The sequence below is a fragment of the Hippoglossus hippoglossus genome, chromosome 4 (genome assembly GCF_009819705.1).
Source record: "Hippoglossus hippoglossus isolate fHipHip1 chromosome 4, fHipHip1.pri, whole genome shotgun sequence".
Lineage (NCBI taxonomy): Eukaryota > Metazoa > Chordata > Actinopteri > Pleuronectiformes > Pleuronectidae > Hippoglossus > Hippoglossus hippoglossus.
In genome coordinates this window covers 14865319-14888130 of record NC_047154.1, presented here as the reverse complement: position 1 = coordinate 14888130, position 22812 = coordinate 14865319, and the positions used below count along the sequence as shown (strand labels likewise).

The following is a 22812-nucleotide window of genomic DNA, read 5'->3' as shown; positions in this document are numbered from 1 at the left end:
GCTGACATTATGCTGGGGCATGAAAAGGCTGTTCTGCAGGGGAGACATTGTGACGAACGTCCCCCCGGTGACAAACCTGTGGACGTGGTTATAATTCTGATTGACGTGAAGAGGATTGGACTGCTTTGAATGGCAAGGGACGAACAAGCAAGCATCCAGGGGAGGACGTGGAGCTTGTGTTGCAACGGCTGCTCCTTTTTTTTCTGCTTTCGTTGGCGATAAAGTGCTGAGACAACTCACTCCAACTGGCATCATTATCCCAATCATCAAACAATTCTCTAAGCACATCAGAAATCCCTCTATAAAGCCATAACAAGCACAGACTCTATATAACCAGTAGGCATGTAGAGATTGGCGGGAGGAGTGAAGTTAACGCTTGGCAGCTAACAGTGGTGGGTTGTGGAGGCAGGTCCTTGGCACAATTTCAGAGGAGATGGAGGGCTATAAAAGCCATTGGCTCCTGCCACACCTGTACCCCTCCCTATCCCGCGGCCTGCTTCCTATTTAAAAGCATCACATGCAGGATATTAGTCAGGCTTTTTTGCGTCTGTGAGGTAAAGCTAACCTCTGAAGCAGAGGGGGGAGAGGGGAAAGTATGCAGGCCGCCGTTTGTTTTTTATTGGGGAAATAATGGCCTATTGAGAGGTTGGGTATTTAATGAGCAACATAATAGGCCCTGTAGTAACACATCTGCTATGAGCAGAGTCATTTCCTCAGCTTTCAAAGGCTGCTGCTCCAGCCTTTGAAACAGCAAGTCCAGTTGCCTTTAACTCATTTCTTCGAGATATCTGCTTTTTATTAATTGCAGAATTGCTACACCGGTAATATGTACAAGACCAATGTGCCGCGAGGTTCCACGTTCAATTCTAACCACATTCACCAGCCGATGGAGGAACACCTCCTCTCCTGGCTTGACCTCAAATCTCTCTCTGTCCAATCTAATTCCGGCATCCTTCAAAAATATCCTTCCCTACTCTGCAATCAATTGTGTTTAATGTATTAAAGACACTCACCACAACCACCACAACCTTTGGCCCTTGCACAAATCAATGCCTCGTTAGACCCCTAATGATCATTCATTGACTAATAAGATCTGTATCAACCTCTTGGAGAACATTGATTGGCCTTTGGCCTCTGCAGTGCTCTGTGCATTACGTGGACAGCGGGAGACGGCAGCTGTGAGTCCTGGGGAGTCTGATGATGAAAAAGCTCCTGTTGGGAATGGACAGAAATCCTAAACCCCAAATAGACTCATTCTGAAGCACCTCAGGCCAAATGCCCTTTCTTCTGCCCTGCAGATCAATGGACATAACCTCTCTGACCACAAGTCAATCAGTCCACAAACCCCCAATTCCTCTCCCTCTCCCACTTGCTCTTTCTGTCCCTCATCTTCTCCATTAGTCCCTGCAATTGTTCCATCAGGTGCAGGCGTGGCTCAGCATGTATGTGTGCAATCATCTCGTTGATGGAGAGTGGACTGAATAGCTGTGCGACAGTGTCCCTGTGACCATATTTCCCTTCTCAGGACCTGGGGGCAAAGATCGAACCCTGCCTCCACTCCGCTGCTACCAATCAATCTGACCCTCATTGAGATGCATGGCTCAATGATCTTTGATAGTGACTTAGAGATTAGAGAGAGGGAGTGGAAGTCATGGGGAGAGTTAGGACTGTCCTTGGCTGTTTCTGCTGATATGAGGCTACTTACAACCAACCTCACAGGAAAACATTCTTTGATTCATCCTACTGTGATTGGGTTGGGTTGGTTTTCACATACAGCAAATTTTGGGTCTGTGTCAATATAAATATACTTCCTGAGCGGATTCAAGCAAACTCACTATCAGTTCTTGTCTTATGGTGCAATCACAGGAGATTTTGTCTGTTTGGGTTGAGAAGAAAATGTTCTTTGCCGACATGAGAAAGACGAATAGAAATGTACAAGAAGTACAAAGAGGAAAAACCACACCTTGTTTATGGTTAATGGTAATTTGCTCCAAAGCGTCCTTTGAGATATCAGAGATTTAAAACTGGATATAGTCAAAGATGAGTAAAAGAGTAAAAAGCATCAAAGATCACTGGGACCCAGTGGCTCAATCACTGTTGAAGCACAGGCCTTCTGTCCAAGTTGGTCACGTTTACTGTAAATCCTCAAACTCAGTTGAGGCTCACTAATCCAAGAGGATTCAGGCTATTTTCCAAAAATGCAGGCTGATTGTATGTGGGTGTTAAGAAATGACGGTAATGGCCGAGGACTCTGTTATCACAGGTGAAGGTTGTCCTCAAAGACGACCTTTGACAACGAGATCAATCTGGATGCTGCAGCTTTAACTTTTATCCTTTATAAATAAAGTTAATATTATCATTATTATTAACTCTGTGTGAAACGCAACGTTCATGATCCTCAATCCAAAACTTGAGATATCATCATGCTCATGCTCGGAGCAGCAAAATGCCAAATCCAGCGTCTGGCATCCGTTTGCCAGACGGGTGTCTGTCAAACTCCGAGCAGTCGCATCGGAACAGGAAGCCGCTGACAGCGGACAGTGATACAGAGCTGTTCACCGGTGGCCTGTCACTCATCCTGCACTCACGAGACAGACGGATGAAATGTTCACAGATCAACTCTGTCATGGTGTATCACACTGTCAGGACTTCAACCTGCCTCCGCAAACGTCAGGTAATCATTTCCTGTTCGTGGGGTAAGGTCAACTTAAGTACATTTTCACCAAGAGGGACATGGAGAATGTGAGATTTTAAGGAGTCTTGTATGGATTTAATCTACCACACTTGGGCTTTTTTTTTACTAAAAAGTATAAAGCAACAGCAATGAAGCAATATAACGTCATGTTAGTGAGTTACTCAGGAAAACACACAGACCTGCTCCTAGTTATTAATATTTTACGTACTGGTGAGATTGATGCAAATTATTTTGATTCTTTTCTTTTCTTTTCTTTTCTTTTCTTTTCTTTTCTTTTCTTTTCTTTTCTTTTCTTGTGTGTATGTATTAGTGTTTAAGTTCACATCTCCAGTATATATTATTGGTGTCATGAACACTGTGCTGGTGTGTGTGTGTGCTTTTGTACAGCTCTCTTTGTGAGGACCAGTTTGAGCCTACAACCTACAGAGGGAGGACATTTTGGGAAAGTGAGGACCTTATGGCCGGTCCTCACTTTGTGACCCCCCTTTGATGGACTGTTTGGGGGTTTAAGACTAGGTTTTAGGGTTAGGTTAAGGGTTAGGGTTAGGGTTAGGCATTTAGTTTGGGTGGTTAGGGTTAGGGTGAGGGTGGGCTAGGGAATGCATTATACCAATGAGTGTCCTCACTAAGACAGAAGTACAAACGTGTGTGTGTGTGAAAGAGAGAGAGAGTGAGAGAGACATCAAGAGACTAATAGATCACAATCTCTCATTAGAGAGTAATTAGATTGGCTCCAAAAATACAGATCACTATTACCTGGACCACTGGTTAATAGACATTAATACTCTCTCTAACTCTCTGTCTCTCTCTCTCTCTCTCTCTCTCTCTCTCTCTCTCTCTCTCTCTCTCTCTCTCTCTCTCTCTCTCTGTGTGTCTCTCTCTCTCTCTCTCTCTCTCTCTCTCTCTCTCTCTCTCTCTCTCTCTCTCTGTGTCTCTCTCTCTCTCTCTTATTATCCCATCGTCTCCTCATCACTTCTCGTTTTCTTCTCCCCCCTCGCTCTCGCTCTCAATTAGTGCTTAATAAGGAGAAAATGAGAGGATCGCTCCGTTGCTTGCATCAACTTTTTCTAAACAGTTTAATTACGCCACGACTCAACAACAACCACAGAGCCAGAAGCCTAGAAGTTCCTTCTACATCCTCGAGCAGTCGACTCCAAGTGTCAGGAACACTCTGTGCTGGTATATCGGTAAAGGTTTTTATTATCATACTTCCCAACATACTTTGTAAATGAAAAGCACCAGAGAACAGCCTGAAACTCGTGGCATCCAGCAGGTGACTGTGGTGCCAACTCTGACACTTTCAGTGACACATGCGCCAAAGCCGCGTCTAACGTTCCCAAATAACACATCACACCACAGTTTTGGCAATTTTGAAAAAAGCTGAACTCAATTGGAGCAAAGTGAGTGAACACATCTACCAGCAGACAATACAACACTCGTGTTCTGGCTGCAGCTATCAGGTGCATGAGCCGCATTGTGAAAATCTAGATGAGGTTCCCAGATGGTGGTGAGAGGTTTAGGGTACAGTTATTAGCACAGTTACAGCATCTAACAAAAACTATATGACTACATGTGAGATTGAGACTTGATGCGTATGAGGAGGGGGCTTTTTCATCCATAAATCAGGAACACGGGACTGGATCCAAGTTCACAAAGTCCAGTATGTTGGATTACAGTGTTCTGTAAGGGCACCTTGAGTACAATTCACAAGGTGCAGTTTGCATGAAGTGGACTGGTTCGAGTGTGATGCCGTAACTATTCGACTGTTCCGTTCCTGCCTGTAACTGGAGTGACGTGCCATTAGATAAAGCAAGTCAAACAATGCTTGACCTGTTAAAGCTAAAAATATGAAATCAAGTTTAAGTACATCAAAGTGGAAGAGATGAAAAGTTTATGATTCATTTTGAATGAATTTACTTTACTGTTGTTGTATTTAACATACTGGAAAGTAAACACCACGGTGCCTGACTGGGTGTAGAAGTTACTGCACACCATGTTGCGAAAGTATGTCTCAGGTCTAATAAAAGAAATGCTACTGGCAGGCGTAAACAAGAAACCACAATTGGAAACACAAAGACGCTGAGATGTATGGAATCAATTGAAAGTATTTACATGCACGTGGATACAAAAAACTACAGAGCAATGACGCTTTTCTGCCAACGAGGTGCATACCTGCCACCTACGATGTACTAACAGAAATCGTAACAAATATGGAAACACCCAGAGAGAGAGAAAGAAAGAAAGAAAGAAGAGCAGGGAAAAATCCACAAGAAGCGTTTAAAAAGAAAGATTTTCAGGTATTCGATTCCGCAGATCAAAAGGGCTTCACACACGTTTGATGCACATTTCCTGACATCTGTCTGAGAGAAAGTCATAAAATAATGATTTATGATGCACAAAACTTACAGATACATCACTTGAAAATAGCTGAAATCTATCTGATGCAGCAACCCAGCGACATATTCTATACAAACAAGAGGAATTAAGAAAGAAACTTTTGCTGGGTTGATTCTTACAGATAAACAATATAATCTGCATTTTACTATGATTTCTATATCAGCGGTTGCCAATGTCTGGCTAGGAATAAAAAAGAATGAGAAAAACACAGCACCACAATGAAAATGCCAGAAAAGTTCAACTGCTGTTTTAAAGTTATTACATACAAATCTAACATTTAACATAATACAAATAGGTTTTCCATTTCAGGTGGTAATTTCACCCAGCTCTTTCTCACACACACACACACACACACACACACACACACACACACACACACACACTCACACTATGCCGTGCTCTACCAAGGAAAACTCACCCCCTTGCTTTCCCCTCACACACCTGTCCCACATACAATTAGTGCGGTGCAGGTGAGCAGTGGGGACCTCAGCCATTAGGGAGCAGCCCTGGGATTTAATGTGTGTGTGTGAAGTCTCTTGAGGCCTCCAGTCAGAACCTGTTGAGACTTTCAGACAGCATCCCTCCTTTCAGCCTCATCAGCGGGCATTATCACAGATAAGCCAGATCTCCTCACACCTCTCCTGCAGATAACATCTGATACTGTCACAAACCCAGCGGCTGACTGCTGCTGGTACGAGGCGAGCACAAGCACCTGGCGCTGTGTGATGCACCTGTGTTTGGGTTAGTCACACTTCCGAAAAGGATGTTATTGTGTCTGCCTGGATGAGGAAACAATTACGGCAGATGATCTTCAAATAGTGGAAAGATAGAAAGACGATTGAGCAGCTTATCTCCACTAACCAACAAAGGGAAGAGATTATCAGGATCTTGGAGGGTTACTTAATTCTTTTAAAGGTGAAGACTTCTGAAAATCTAGGAAATTGTTTTTACTGATATACTTCTGCCAACGAGATTATGTTTTCACCCCCGCCCCTTTGTAAACAAAAAAAAAATACTAGATGGACTACCATGAAACTTGTTTGAAAGATGTGGTACTGGTAAGAGAAGAAACCATTACTTTTTGGCGCAGATCCGGATGAGGATTTGGTTTTTCACTTTCTGTAACTTTGCAGATTGGGGTGTTTTTCCAAATTTTGTTGGGTTTCTCAGAGAACAATTCATGGATCTTGATGAAAAAATCTGGCATATTTAAGAGACTGATATTTGTGAGTGAGTGTCATTTTGTGCCATTCTAAAAATGTTGCCATTTTCCAAGAGCACTAGAAGTTTTAGATACACAGGTTTTAAAAGTGTTAAAGTTCTGTCATTGTCTGGCAGGACTTTCCCATCCATTACAATACAGGATTACTCCCAAAATGCTCCTGACGCCCGCTGTGCCAACAGTGTATGAATGGTGTGTGATGCAAATAGTGCTGCGTAGAGAAGCCCTGTATGAAAGTGCTGTGACTGGAAAATATAAATACTGTTCGGTTGCATTGGACTCTTGTGCATGTGATGAAATTCAACCTAATAAATCTGATTTGTGATTGTGTTGTGTTGACTGTTGGAATCTGCTGTGGTTTAAGCATTAAAGTGCAAAGAAATGTCAGCAGTAAATAATGATTGTTATAGTTGTTGTTTTCTTCTGAGGATAAATCCCTGCATGTTGTGTCTGGTATCCCAGCACCACACTCACTCGTCTCTCCTCAGCCCGGCGCCTTGTTGAGAAAAAGACATATTGAGCTTTAATCTAACACTCTGAGTGGAGCGATGACCTTCCACAACACACTGTAAATTTACTCTCAGTGATAGATTCATTGTGTGTGTGTGTGTGTGTGTGTGTGTGTGTGTGTGTGTGTGTGTGTGTGTGTGTGTGTGTGTGTGTGTGTGTGTGTGTGTGTGTTAGTGCAACTAAGACTGTGAAAATGCACACATTGTAATGGTTTGTTCATTAGAAAGAGGGTGGGAGGGTGTACAAATGTGTGTGCGCTCATGTATCTATCATTTACACACACCTCCGTGTAGCCCTGGTGAGCGCAGCACAGTGTGATCCCCATCGATACGCCCCTCCGATCCCCCCCCTGTCAGCAAACACAGGAGAACAAAGAGGCCTGTGGCAGCGCCAGCGGGTATAGATCTTCTCCCCTGTGTTCTGGCTCAGTGGGGTCACACAGGAGCCGCTCACAGTTCAATCTCCTCCACTTGACTGATTGGGAGCTTTGAGCTGCTGCTAATGAGACTGGACCCACTCCAGTCTGCAGGACCCGAAACCAGCCCACCCAGAGCAGAGGATCCAGAACTCAGATACAAGCAGCTGTTTGAAACTGGGATTCAAGTGGAAACTAATAAAGCCAATAACATTTTATTATATATATGATTGGTGAGTTACAGAATACAGACACTGCTGGCACATGATAATATAAAAATGATGCTAAACACATTTTAAACAGGTCTGACTCAACATGGAGGGGTGTTACGTTAAATGTATCCTCATGGAGATTCAGTTATTAAATTTTTATTTCCAAAGTATGTTTTTTATCAGAGCAGAAATTCAAAGGTTTCAAAGTTTCCTTTTAAACCAAGGTTATAATTTAAATGAAAAGAAGTAGAATAATCTGTATTAAAATGACACCATACAAACACATGGTTGAAACAGGTTTGATTCAACCTGGAGGGAGTTTAAGTTAATGATATTTTTGTGGATTCCAAAAGTATGTTTTTTGTCAGAATGTAAATTCTAAAGAATTAAAGTTTAATTTAAAACCCGGATTTGAATACAAATTAAAATTATTCCAAGTCCAGAATTTTATAGCAAAGGTATGTGACAATGTCAGACACAATGTAAAAACTATATGGTCATATTAATCTATTTTGTCCGTTACAGGCTTAAGAACTGAGCCACGGTGATTCTGTAATTACACCTGTTCCCTATACAAAGCAGATGTTCATGTAAAAGAATCAGACCTGTTGTATCAGGTCTGATTAGTACTGCAAACTCGTTGGTTGATCTCACTGGACAAACTTTTACCTTGAGCTGGATTATTATCATGAGCCCTCTACAGTGTAATATGACATAAAGCTGCTGTATAACTTTTTCCGATGTGAAACTCAGATACAGTAGCATCGCCACTCTATGTGCCATAATAGAGTAATTTGCATTGAAACAATCCACAGCATGCATCCCATAATCATTCAGTGATTGATTTGTAATTGCACTAATAGGGTCACGACCGAGACAATAGGATGTGTGAAGCAGAGTCACTGCTCATACTCAGCCTCACAGACTCACAGTGGGCCTGCCGAGCTCTGCCTGTGTGGTCTATGGAGACAATTAGCACAATCTCCATACTAATGGAAGCCTGTAATGGACACTGCTGAGCCTGCCAGCCACCGTGTGCGTGCGTGTGCGTGCGTGTGCGTGTGTGTGTGTGTGCGTGCGTGCGTGTGTGTGTGTGTGTGTGTGTGTGTGTGTTTCCCTTCGTGTTTGCATATGCATGTGTGTGAGGGAATGTTTGCATACGCGCATATCTTTTGGGTGTGAGTGTCTTCCTGTGTGAGAGTCTGCCTGCCCTCTGTGTGTGTGTGTGTGTGTGTGTGTGTGTGTGTGTGTGTGTGTGTGTGTGTGTGTGTGTGTGTGTGTGCGCACTGACTTCCTGTGTTTATGTATGTATGTATGTGTGTGCCCACCACTGTGAGTGTGCAAGGAAGCAGTAGCCTAGATTTTTACTAAGGTTAACCCCCTCACCCTCTCTCCACTTTGCGTGCGGCTCTAACCCTGATCCACGGCCACTCATTAGCACCATAATAAAGAGTTGAGACGACACGTAAAAGGTTATATACTGCTGGACTGCTGTTTTCCTACCAATTATCAGGCCTGTGATTTATAGCATGGACCCGATGCTATTCTCCGAGGAGAATTGGGGGAGTGTTTACACCCCTACACAGCGGGGTGAGAGGTCAGTCCTGACAAACTTTGACCTTTGAGGCAAAAGGTGCACTGGCGCTGATGGGAGTTTGGCGAACAGCTCAGCAGCACTGAATGTGGCAAAATCAATCAGGGAGTCTTTAGGATGCATGTGTAAGTACTCATGTACTCACACAAACTGTGTTTGAACTGTCACATGCACATGATTGTGTAAGTCGACAAATATTAACTTTCTTTCTAAAGATGCGTCCCAGCCTGTAGTGCACTATGTTTGAAATTAATGCACTAGTATATTCCCACAGTAGAATGATAAAATAATGATCTGTGCACTATTTTCTACTGAAATAATATTTTATCGCCCGCTATAAATTGTTGGGTGTGAGTGTTGAGCTCTAAAAAGATGCTTCACTTTTCAACTATTACATCAACCAATCATTCAAAGTCTATTTGTAAAGCCCATATTCACAAATCACAATTTGCCTCTACAGGGCTCAATATGGTGCGACATCCTTTGGCCCTTACCCCTAAACAAGAGTGAGGATAAACTACAAAAAATAACCCTTTCAACAGGGAAAAAAACTGTAGAAACCTCAGAGAGATTAGACAAGTAAAATATATATATATATATATATATATATACACAAACATATTTGCACATCATCTATAATGGCTAACAATCCTGTGTATAAAGCTGCTGAGTGATGTCGGGCCGTCATGTATTTGGGAGCGGAAGCGATCACGCTTGGCATTCCTTTGACGTATTGGCTTTTGTAACGCTCCTCCACAGCTGGGAGACTTGCAACAAGCACAAGTGACATGCTGTAATGAGGTCTGTGTGTGACACCCGGCAAACACGCATATACAACCCACACATGCATATACTGTATATTATATATATATACATGAATGTGTGTGTGTGTTCGGCTGCCATCCACACTTGCAGGATTGGTGTGGTCTTGCTGTCTGTCTCCTCTGCTCCTCAGCAGCCTGTGTTTAACCTCAGCGTTTGGCCTCTTCGCCCTCTCTATCTGCCTGACTGATTTGTTAGGCTCCGGGGACACGACGGAGGATGTGAGTTTGTGCATGCTTGCTTGCTTGCGTGTGTGTGTGTGTGTCAGTGCGTGTGTGTGTGCCAATTCTTACGCATATGCGATTCAATCTTCAGAAATACCCCCTCTACCTTTACCTCAAGCATTTCTAACACACACACAAACATGCGCACACACACACACCAGGACTTTGATGTGAGATCAGAGGCAGCTGTGATGCAGGTCGATCAGGTGCACAGAGCAGTGAAGAGATGTGAGAGAAGGAGGGAAAATGGAGAGAGGGGAAGAAGGAGAGATGGCCTCTGTTAAAACAAGGCTGTTGTGTTAACGACCCTGGGCCCTGTCGTTATTATCCCCTGTTCTCTCTCTCTCTCTCTCTCTCTCTCTCTCTCTCTCTCTCTCTCTCTCTCTCTCTCTCTCTCTCTCTCTTTCACTTTCCTCTTCTCTCTGTCTTTCTTTCATCGTGTCTTTCTGTGTACTTGAGCCTCACTACACAGAAGCAGCCACTGTTCGTGTGGGCCGAACACAGTAGGAGATGGAGGCAGATACGATATGTGCCATGACTCATGTTTCAGCTGAACATTCTGTTGACCGTCTAACAGGTGCTGATGGGCACTGCAAAAACACACACACACACACACACACACATATTTCCCCCTGCTACTGTAAAAGCCTAGTGCCAGACTTATAGAAATCCTGTCTGTCTCCGACATGCCGTGTGGTCCACAGCCGGAGAGTTCTTGACTATGCCTGCACAGAAGCTGTAACACATAAACAGATACACACGCTGCACTCCTGATGCATTCACATATGCATGAGCACTATACCAGACCACACAGACAATCAGCATCGAAATGCATGAGGAAAATCCCTCCACACCCCCCCCCCCCTCTCCGGTCCTTGTAGGATGCAGGGAGGGAGGCAAGAAGCAGAGAAGTTTCCCCTCCTGCCAGGATGAAAGCTTCTTTTACTTGGGAGAACATTAGGAGAACAAACTACCATCACAACAGGAGGGGGAACTGTCAACCGCGGCGTGCTCTGACATCAAACACAGCCACCATTAATATTGTAATGCTTCCTCCCTGCATGTTTGAAATCAAGACAACCAGTGTGGTCAGTCGGAGCGCGGGGCTGCAGATGTCACTTTATTTTGGGATGATGCGGCTTTGAAACAACACTGCGCTCCACTGGAAACAGATTTTTGTGTACTTTTCTTTTTAGTCTGTATTTAGATGACCCAAAACCTTGTATAATTGTTGAGATCTTTTTATTCTTCACAGTTTTACTTCTGGTTTGCCATAAGCCTTTGGTGAGTGTGATGCTTGATGTATAGAGGGCACATGCGAGTCCACCCAACAGGGAGCATTCACCCTGGGAATAATAGTGGACAGCAGATACTATATGTGTATGCATGAGCATCGAGTGGCTGCTTATTGATCTCCTGTGGTCTGCCGCTGGGATGTAAACACTGTGTCTTTCAGCGGGAGGCTCCACTCGATACGAGCAGCCGTCAACGACTGCTTCACAGAAAACACGGACGCCCTCGCTTATATCTAATCAGCACGCACGGCGAGAGTGTGCGTGTGGTAGAGGTCTGCACGTGTGAGTGTGTGTGTGTGTGTGTGTGTGTGTGTGAGGTGATGATATGCATGAAAGAAATTATGGAAAATATGCACAGACATGTTTTGGTTTAAAAAAAATCTGAGGAAGTATTTTGATAATTTCCATGATGTGATGACTGATTGATCACAAACTTCTCTGTGGGTTCATCCTGCAATATTTGGCCTAAACAACGAGCAAATAGAAAGAATTTTAACTGTTGTAGAGGTCAAGTTAAAACCAACAAGATTTCAGCCCTGGTTGATTAATAGTTACTGCTGGTAACAATAAACGCATTTTATCACTACAGGTCGCATAAATATAGAAGCCTTTCTTAATTTTAATAAAGCAGTCAGGCAAGATTGATCTTTTCCATCTTTCTGCGACCAACTGTGATCCGGTTTTACGCTGCACACGATGTGAGTCTGCACACAGCAGAAAGGAGCTGAGCCGACCTGCAACTCTTCACCTAACTGCTTCTTCCTTTACATTTTGAATATTTCAAAGTTTTTGATAAATAGCAGTTAGTGTTAAGCTCACTGACAAATACATCGCATTTCCTTTGACAACTTCATTACAAAAGTCAACTTGTGTTTTGCTAGTTCAATGCTTTTAATTTGAAACTGCAACAGTGGGATATATTTGGTTTGCATTAGTCAAAATTAGAATGTCACCACAGACACTGATTTCGTAATACTGCAAATGTATAAATATTAAAATTAAAAATCTTGGAGATTGCCACTTTATATTCCTGAAAACATGACACTTTGGAGGTATGGCTTTTTCACCTGACAGCAGTAATAAAGAAAAAATTAAAGCCATATCCGTCTAAACATGTACATGCAGAATCACACCCACCATCAGACACACACACACACACACACACACACACACACACACACACACACACACACACACAACACGCACAAAGCATGTAAGCCGCGTCTGGAACAAGCTCAAACCCATCAAACGTCACAGCACAGATAATCCATGTGCCAAATCTAAGATGAATCTATGTAATATTGATTCTGTCCGGCCGCTGCACTAGTCCGCTAACAACCCATGAATAACCGACCGTGGCGAACACTTGCACACTGAGCGTGGCTGCTGGAGAACCATAAGTGTGTGTTATGCTTAAATGTTTGCCCTCTATTAACTCGCAGGATTTATTTTCACTCAGGTGAGGATGTGGTGAGTCTCTCAGTGTCTTCTCGTCCCAGCGAGAGGAGTCTGTATCTGACTCACAGGCCTGACGCTCGGGTTTTATTGTGGCGAGGAGTTTGTTCCATGTTTAACACCTGATGATTCAATAGTGTAAGTCTCACCTTACTAAAGTAGACAGACTCACAGGCGTTACACTAATGACAGTGATCACATTAATTGTGCATGTACAGCGTATTGTGCCATTGATGATGTCTGGAAAAGCAAAGTTTTGAAATATGACTAATATTAAAAAGAACATGTCTGTAAGAAAACAAGCCCGTTTCATTTGCATCAAATACAAGTTGCATCAAATTTCGCAACATGAGGTAATTTATTTTCCCATAAATTCAGTGTTTCACTGATCAGAGCCATTATTGTGACAGCACATGTATGAGCACGCAAGAGGTGTGTAAGTGAATAGTGAGCAACACACATTCATGAAACGCAAGACTCTGAAATTGTTATCGTCAAAGAGGCTCCAGGACAGACGTGTCATTGGAATGAGGAAAAAGAAAGAAAGAGGAGATAAATCGGTGAACACATTATCCTGTCGGGTGGACAACAGTTGAGTGTGTTTTATTGGCCTCCGTGTTTCTCTTTGTCCACTGTGCAGAATAGGATTCTCAGTTTCCTGACAGCCACATCCAGGAGCTCGACATGTTACAAGTATCACAACACAGGGGCTCTCAAACATCTGGCTCCAGTTATCACAGCTCTCAGCTCTGCCACCTCAGTAAGATACACACACACACACACACACAAACACACACACACACACACACACTGTCAGCGTCTGGCCGAGGTGTGTTTTTTCGCCACTCCACGCCTCCGCTTTCCCAACTTGTGTTTCTGGTAAAGGGCCATTTTAGTTCGAGCTCAGGCCTGCGGCGGAAAGCATCTCCCCGAGGAAAATAAGCATGACTCGCTCCAGTGAAGACATCTGCCCTTTGAAAGCGAGCATGGCTGTTTGAACAGCTGTCAGAGCACGCCGTGCGTCTCAGACCTTCCCTGATAAAACAAGACGTGAGTCTTGGAGGGAAATATTGTCAGAGGAGAGACGCTAAATGGACATAAGGAGACATCCACTGGTAATGATGGGAAGAGGCGCCCTACCTGCTCGTTGTGTCGATTTACAAGAAAATAAAAGAGGATCGAGAGCACTTTGTCATTGGTGCTCAGAAGTGGCAAATATGATATAAATTACTGTTCGTTTTGGGCAACCTGTGACAATAATGACGATAACACACTCTTGATGTAACAATGCATGTCACTATCGATAAATCCCTATAGATCCTTAAGTAATTTGTCAACTCTAGAGAAGTATGCCAACTCCTACACAGAAAAGTCCTTAGTTAGCTCACAGAACTGAAGAGAATTATTGTTACCTCAATCTGTTTTCTCCATAAAATCAGGGGAAAGCCCCATCATGTCACTCTTGATGCAAAAATACCTCCACAAAGTGTAAGACTCAGCAGCATTAGACCGCAACAGTGTAGTGTCCCGGGTGATGTCAAGAAGTGATCCCTAATTCCGAACGTGGACAGGGTTGGGGGGAGACCATGGCCCTCACTGGACACCCACGCAGACAGTCCCTAATGAAGATAACTTAGAAAGTATGAAAGTAGGATTTTATGGTCTAGTTTGTGATTCAGTGAGAATTTGCATTGCCATCGCTGCAGCAGTGTGCGAGCAGCAGACACTCTCATACCCCAAGAAGATTTCAAGCTTAACACTTAAGACTTTTGGTCCTGAAGTGACTGTCTGTTACCCAGTCAAGAGGAACAAGTGTATGTCAGACTTAGAAAAGTGCTGGGAGCTCAATTGCATTAAAGCTCTTAGTTTGCCTGAGCTCCAATCTAATTGGATAAAGCTGGAAAAGCAGCTTCCAATGTGCTCAAATCCATTTTTTCCCCCACTTTTTTCTGGACGGGGGGGGGGGGGGGGCGGTGATCCCCATGTTCTGTTCCACTCCGTCTTTTGTCCTTGTCAACATTCCCCAAATGAGATTCCCAAAATCAGGAGGTGAGGGGTGCACACATGCACGAGTGCACAGAGCAAACATTGTCAGACAGACACACCTCTCACGCCAGCGCCGCCTGGCATCTCTTCCTTTCCCGTCCTTATTAAAATTCCATATTGAGATTCCTTCCTGCCACTCCGCCTCCCTGGCCCTGTCACTCAGCCCCCAACCCGCGACAAAATCAGCAAGTTTCAACAAAGACGCACATATATGCATAGAGACACACACGGCACACAATCCAAACTTTTCTTAAGACAACTCGTCCCTGCTTCCGCCCTTTATGTGTGGGATGAAAGTTTCCTTTAGGTGATATGTACGAGAGCGTGCATCAGCGTCTCCCCCCCTTCTGCCTTCGCCCCTCTGTGCCCCCCCCCCCCCTCTCCTGCTAGCATTGTCATTATTTTCGATGGTGTCCCCCTCTGATCTGCCGAGCCTTTGGGTGCTCTCTCTCTCTCTGTCTTTGTCTGGTCCCTTTCATCTGTCAGGCGCTCCCCTTGGCGACCGCCACTGAGGGGGTTTGATTTCCCATCATGCCTAGCATTGCCTTCCTGACTCCGGCTCCCTCTCGCTCGCTCTCTCCCTCCCCTCCCCTCTCCCTCTACGGCGAGTGTTGTGCCCTCGCGTCTTCGGGCAATTATCCCCGGGAGTAATGAGGACCGTCTCTTCCTCCACAGCACGCTGACTGACACCTCTCCCACTCATTTGTCAACAAATCAGACGACTGGTGTGGGCGGCCATATTGAGCTGAGGGTTGTCGTTGGGATGCTCGGTCTGTGGCGCATCGTCACGTCTCTCTCTCCCTCTCTCTCTCCCTCTCTCTCTTTTTCTCTATCCTCCTCCATCCCTTCCTCTCTATCCCTGCCACCTCGTTATCTCTGACAGGGTGTCATTCGTTCCAACTCTTACTCCTCCTATGTCAAGCCTCCATACGCTCCGATGTATTTGTGTTGCTCAGCTGCCAAGAAAAGTCTGACTTCCAAAAGGCCTAATGGTCATATGTGGCTAATGATCACTAAGCTGAATAAGTGACACTATTCAATTTACTTGTGTCAAAGTCAGTCACAGCCGGCCTCTGTAAACACTTTGCCCTGCTAGTCGATGGAGACCAGAGTGCAAAAGGGGAAAATATTGTCGGATACATCTTTGCTCATAAAGGCTCCTTTCAATTTGTCACCTTTAGTCGACGCGGCTGCAGAGGATATGTAAATCTCTGCTGCCGTGTCGGGGGGGGGAGGGTGAGGTCTTGATGTGCTCAATTAAACTCTGCAGATTTCCCAGCTTTAAAAGATGTGAGACGTGACTTTGTGTAAGTTTTACATGTGTGCAGGGGAAGCTGTGCATGTTTACACACAGGAACATGGATCACATGTGTGGTTTCTGTGGTTTCGAGTACTCACTGTGCTCTTTGCGCTCCTCCGGGCTCGATGAGGCCTCTCCATCCGACAGCAGGCCCGACATGGAGAACAGCTTCCTCCCCGAGTCCTCCCCGGCTTTGAGGCAGCCGCCCAAAGAGCCAAAGTCAAACTCCTTCCCCTCCACGTCTGGGAAGCAGCTCTTCAGCCTCTTGGCCGGGGTGAAGGCGGACTGGTAAACCCCGCACTCCCTCTCCTCTTGCGGGGAGGAGAAAGGTCGGAAGGCGCCCACTCCGCTGTGGTTGAGCATGCCGAGCGTGGAGCAGTCCAGGTTTGGTGGGGTGAACTGAGGGTGCAGGTGGATTAAGGAGGCCGGGAAGTCTCGGGTGGAGAAGGTGCCTGACATGGGGCCCTGGCGCTGGTACATGGAGGTGAATGTGTAGGAGGCTGAAGGGAAGGGGAGGTGGAGGTCCTTCTCCATGGAAGCGGGGATGCCGAAGGGCCTGGGCGCCTGGCAGGGGACCGAGGCGTCTCGGCTGGCCTCGGCGGTGGAGGCGAGGACCATGAGGGCAGGGGAGGCCAGTGGAGCTGGCAGGTAGGAGGGGCTGTCCATCTTGAAGGGGCGGTGAAGGTCCATTCACCTCCCTGTTAGTGGTCCTGAGGAGAGAGAGAGGAGAGTCTGAACTAAACATGAGAGGAAAATACTAATCATCTCAAAACTAGGCTTTATTTAGTTTAAACAAAAAATAAATATTTTCCTTTCGACATTACTGATTTGTAATAATTCAGTTGAGCTTTCTTAAAAGGAAATATGTTAAACATTAGCAAAAATGTATATTTTCTTATTATTTAAGAAAATAAAAAATCTTAATCTCTGTTTTTTCTGAAACACATTTGCAACTCTGGATTTGCAATTATAGTTTTGGGCTAATTTCATTGTATTAAAAAGGGTTGGAGGAGGCCTAGTATGCTGTGGCTGTAAACAAATAATTACGATGGAATAAATAGCTAATAAAAAACACAGATCGACGAAACCTGAAAAAGATAAATTTGATGGTGTGGTGTAAACAATTAGATTTGGGAAAATCCAATAAATTTGGAAAAGGAAAGACTTCTCTTGTTTTTTCTCTGTGAAGAATTAACTAATCATCAGATTGTATATAATTATCTCAGTAAATCAATGAATTGTAAATCACGTTGATTAAATAAAATCCTTCCCAGGTCATTTTACATATTGAATATATAATTAACGTGTTTGTTCTAATATGTGAAAAAAAAAAAGATTTACAAAAAGCCCAGGATAAAAACGAAAATTATGAAATGTGGCTTCTTTACAACAACAAGCTACAAGTAGGACTCTGACATATTCATCTAATTTTCACTATTTCAATTATAAATTTAACAAATAGAAAAACACTGACATGTCTGAAAAAACGGCCTATAATTAACTTAAAAACACCCAAAACTATATCAATCTATTTTTTTACGTTTATGAACCAAAACAGCTGTTTTCGAAATTATCCAGAATGAGAATGAAGTTTGCGCACGTGTTTAGTCGACTTTCTTTTCTTAACAAATAAAAACAATATCCCATTCTTAAAGATTCAGTGACGACACAGAGACACTGGGACTTTTCACACACATGTTCAGGAATTTCAACATTTAACATCTTCATGCGTTACAAAAAAAAAAACATTTTCTCAAAAGTCTTCACGCGCGCGTCTGGAGGTGTCCAACAGTTTTGCAGCGACGGCGCGCACAAGTTCCAAGTCTCAAACCCCCGCGCACAGCACATGGTCGCCAAACAACCAAGTGCACCAACAACAACAGATGCAACTGTGGTTCTCTCGTGTTATCGTGCAGACTCTCACCGTGATGAAGAACAGGAAGAGAGAGGTTTATTCCTCAACTCTCTCTCACTCTCTCACTCTCTCCTCCAACTTCTGGTCTCTGCGGGGACGCGGCACTTTCTCCGGGACGCGCAGGAACAGGAGAGGAAACAACGCGCGGTGCAGCTGTGGCCAGATGTTTCTCCGGCAGTCCTCCTCCTCCGACAGATGTTGTTACGGAGTTGTGTTAGTGGCGAGGTGCGTTTAGTTGAAGGAGGTGTAGTCGCTGTGGATGTGAGTGGACTGTAGCTCCGGGTCGGTCTGCCTCTCCTTCATGCGCTCCCTGCGACACCCCCCTCTCCTCCTCCTCCTCCTCCCCCTCTCTCCCTCCCCTCTTTCTCAATAGCCTCTTCCTCCTCTCTCCCCCCCCCCCCCTCTCTCCTCTCCTCTCCCCCCCGAGACGCTCTGCCTGCGATGGACACATTCAATTTCTTGCCCCTCGGTAAAGAGTGAAATTGAGTCAAAAGAAAAAGAACAGCGTTCGGTTTGGCCGCAGGAGAAACCCAAGAAAACCCTTCTGGCATATGTCAGCCCATAGCCCTCATAGAGATAACAGGGAATATAGAATACAATGTAAAACTCTGTTCTCTATTACAGTCGTTAGTGTTGTACACCTGTAAGCACCTGCAAATTGGGAGCAGACCACATCAGACAAGTGAAGGAACATTCAGATTCGATATCAAGACATTTCAGTATGAAAAAGTCTGAATTCAGTGCGTTAGTTGTACAGGTTAACACACTCAGATCATCACTTTCTGAGAGTTGGTGTCACTGCTTTGTTAGCGTGTGAATGGCAGCTGATGGAGTTCTCCTCTCCCGCATGCCTCGCTGAGCGCGAAGTGTGACTGACACTCGGAAACATTCCCCTTTGATGAGACACAATGCAAACCAATGGTATTATTTGTCACAGATAATCTGCTTTCAACTTCCACACATTACACGCAGCGACCTAATATCTACATTATTCATATCTGATCTCCAGCGCATTGTCAGAAAGCACAGCTCAGAGCGCCACAAATCAGCCCAAATCACTCTTAATTTGTTTTTATCGGTATTGGTATTGCTTAAAGACTTTTTGAAATAATGTAATTGAAATAATTCCTTATTCCCCGGAGCCAATCCAGAGGCTTTACACTGCTAATCTAATGTGACACGCAATTTCCGTCTCTCAGACGATTGCTTCCCCTCAGGTCCCTGTCTTTAATGAACAGCCATTTGGCTGTGAGCCTGCGTGCGTGCATGTGTGTGAGCGAGTGTGCATGTGTGTGAGTGAGTGTGTATGTGTGTGTGTAATCAGAGAGCAAGAGTCCTGAGATAGAAAATGAGTGGATTGGGAATATCACAGCCAAGAAGAAGACACTAGGAGGAGACAGAGCTGGAGATCAGTGGGTGCTAAGTCAGGCTGAAAACACCAGATAATTGGAATATAGAAATAAATATTCTCAGGTCGCATGACTACATTATCTAAAGTCTGAAGAGAACCATTATATAGCCTGGACACTGTCCCTCACATCCTTAGAGCGTTCCCTGAAATAGAAGCTTCCTCGTGGGCCTCTCCCTCTCACTCCTAAAGACACCTGGTTGGTGAAGAGGCAGAGGGACAGACAGCAGATGAAGACCTTTAATGGGCACGTAAACCTGAGTCCAGACTGAATCTCTAACAGTCTCACCATCGACCAATATGGAAGCGTGGAACACATGTCTTCCTTGTGACAAGGCAAGGTCATTACTCCACTTATGGAGCACCCACTCCCTCACACATTGTTTTGGGGTTAGACGACTGCATGCCACCTCACAAACAGACAAGCTCACAGGTCAGGGTTGGAGACAAGACTGGACCGAGAATCCAGAGCCAGATGTGCTCAGGGGAAGAATAACCTTTGTTTCATTACACATCAATAATTAAAGGTAATCTATAGGTTGACAGCAGGAAACGGCTTTCTCCATTATTTCACCAGGACCTGCCAAAAATATCCTCATTTGCCAGCTGATCAGTGAACACAACACCACAAGTGGCTCCATTGACATTATGATTATTATTTCTACCCAGTTCCTCCAATTTGCCCCCCGTGTGCTAGTGGCTGTGGGTGGTGTGTATAGTGGATGATGGGTGTGTGTCCCGCAGCCCAGTGAAGTGTTAATGATGTCCCCGCTGCCTCAGCCAGGTTATGGCACAGGGGCCGTTAGCCGCCCAGGGTAAACTGCGTGGCTCCCAGAATAAATTGCCACCCGGAGCCACGTAGGCTGGTCAGCCAGCCAATTACAGGCGTACGCGCTCAGCTGAGGATGATGGGATGTGATGTTAATTGTATGTGTTCATTTTCTGGCAGGAGGTGAGTCACTATAGGCTGTCCACTTGACGGCCATACCCAAGCATTGACACACAAGAGCCGAGCGTCTTTAATGCATATGGTTTATGCTTTGATTTGGTCTTTGTGTCATTAACATGTCTCGTCTTTAAGATATTAGATTGTTTGTTTTTTCAGTTTTTTTCTTTTTTTACATTAAATAGAGTTTTGAATCATTTTGAAGCTATTTTAATAACATCTGAAATCTACAGCTTAGTTTCTGCCATGTGTAATGTAAGAGATAAGTTGCGGCAAATGAAATCAGCATGATGAGAGTCCTGCACTTCCTTTATTACGATGCCAGAGGTCATCAGCAGAGTCTTTTAACCTTCTCAATGTGTAATTAGAGTTGTAAATAGTAAATACTCGGTGCCTTTATTTTCTACTCTGCTCGTCCTTATTCGCCGGCCTTGTTTTGGGGACTCGGAGTAAACTAAGTTACTGCTATGATAATTTCCACAAACCAATTAGTGATAATTGCCTTTTGCTGTGAGACTCACACTCTACAGTTCTCCCTAATCAAAACAAAAAGGTAATGAAAATTGGCAAAGATGAAATTTGTGTTTTGAAAAGAGAGATGAGCCAGGACGTAAAGTTTCAGTGTGAGCAGGACGCCGGAGCGCCCCCGGCTGGATCCTCACAGCGACAGTAACAGTGGTGGAGATGAAGAGTGCTCAGTTCTCTGGAGTCAGTTGGGTAGTAGTCGTGCGGTGGAGTGCTGCACTCGGCCCACTATATCAACGTAGAGACTGTGTGGTAGCTGCAATGGAGAGAGAGGTTAGCTACTATATTAACATAGCGAGAGACAGCGCCAGAGCAGAGCTGTCTGCCAAAGACTGAGCAGTGGAAGTGAGACAGAGAGAGAGGCCATCGACCAGACAGCGACAAGATGGAGTGGAAGGGAACGTGTGAGAGATGAGCTGTCGAACATGTGACAATGTGTGTGTGTGTGTGTGTGTGTGTGTGTGTGTGTGTGTGTGTGTGTGTGTGTGTGTGTGTGTGTGTGTGTGTGACAGCTCCCCAAAGCATCCAGTGAGCGTGAATGTGAGGAGGAATACAGAGAGGTGCATTATGGTCTCAATCATTGATCGCTTCCTCCCGAAGGGGCTGGTGACTGCCCCCCACCACAGACACACAGACACACAGACACACACACACACACACACGTCAGCATCCTGTATGTTTTCACATTCACCGCACAGAGTTTGCATTCACTCAACTTTGTTTCGACACGGCTGAAATGAAGTCCCCTGAACTGAACTTATTTTTATGAGAACACTGTGGATCTATGAGGTTTTACAAGAAGGACATATTTTATCAGGAAAGAAAATAAGGAACGCAGAGTGTGTGACTTCAGGTAACTTACTGTCAAACTATAACTTCAAGAATAGATTTTAGTAGCAAACCAAACCAACAATATATTAGTTTGTGTTTAAATACTTTTTGACTCCTGTCTGTGGCACCAAACTCCAAGATTCCAAAGATTCAAACTCCAATGGGACCTTCCTGGTTAGATAAAATACAAGTTAAATTAAAAAAACATTTTGTTCATCCTGCAGAAGAAAACAATGGTCAAAAGTGGGTCACAAATGTGTGGTTTCAAATGTTAAGAGATTTTAAGACATTGCCTTAATGAGCAGGGCGCTGATGATGCTGATGTCAGAAAGATTTATTAATGAAGCCCCCTGCTTTACTTTCTGTGGGAGGCAAGCCACTCCCTGCAGGAAACAAGTTCCCTCTTAAATGCCTCAGATGTCTCAAACAAAAAAAAACTATATTTGGTAAAGTGCAAACTACTTGCTAATTTGCAAGTGTAAGTGAAGTGACAAATTTACATAGCTACACAGCTTCACACCCATCCATCCATCCATCCTACTGCGTATCCACAGAGGGTTGCAGGGGGAGCTGGAGCTGACATTCGGAGAGAGGCATGGTATACCCTGCAGGTCGCCAGTGTATCACAACATTCAGAGACAAACAACGATTGCTGCACAAATGGGTGTAAAAAATATTTTTTCTGTTGCATATTAATATGAACTTGATGCACTAAGGGGAATATTTACAGTGGCACAACTTGTTTACATGTAGGCTGACTCAAAATAACCTCAGTGCCCACGTTTCATTCAAGCGTACAGACATGTCTCTCTGTTCACTGATGTGGCTCACTGATTTGACATGTGATTATTATCATAACATAAGAGTTATACCATTGTTGGTCTTGGTCTTTTCATGCTGAATATCTCCAGCCTTGTCCTTTAAGACAGACACAGATGTGAAAACAGGCAAGAAAACTGTGCACCCATTCTTTTCCTTCTGCTCACTGCCATCCTCAATC

General features: G+C 44.3%; 1 protein-coding gene across 2 annotated transcripts in view; it reads right to left on the bottom strand.

Annotated features, from left to right (window-relative positions):
• Positions 1–18425, bottom strand: part of rnf220b (ring finger protein 220b) — a 31419-nt gene extending 12994 nt beyond the window's left edge. Inside the window, exons 1-2 of one of the 2 annotated variants that reach the window (XM_034582569.1) lie at positions 18112–18425; positions 16286–16897 (exon numbers count right to left, since the gene is read on the bottom strand). In XM_034582569.1, coding sequence (XP_034438460.1) covers positions 16286–16877 — 592 coding nt within the window. In that variant the 5' untranslated portion in view covers positions 16878–16897; positions 18112–18425. Of the gene's footprint in view, positions 1–16285; positions 16898–18111 lie in introns of those variants that run through there. The other variant, XM_034582570.1, reaches the window with a different exon arrangement.
• Positions 18426–22812: the final 4387 nt, after the last annotated feature.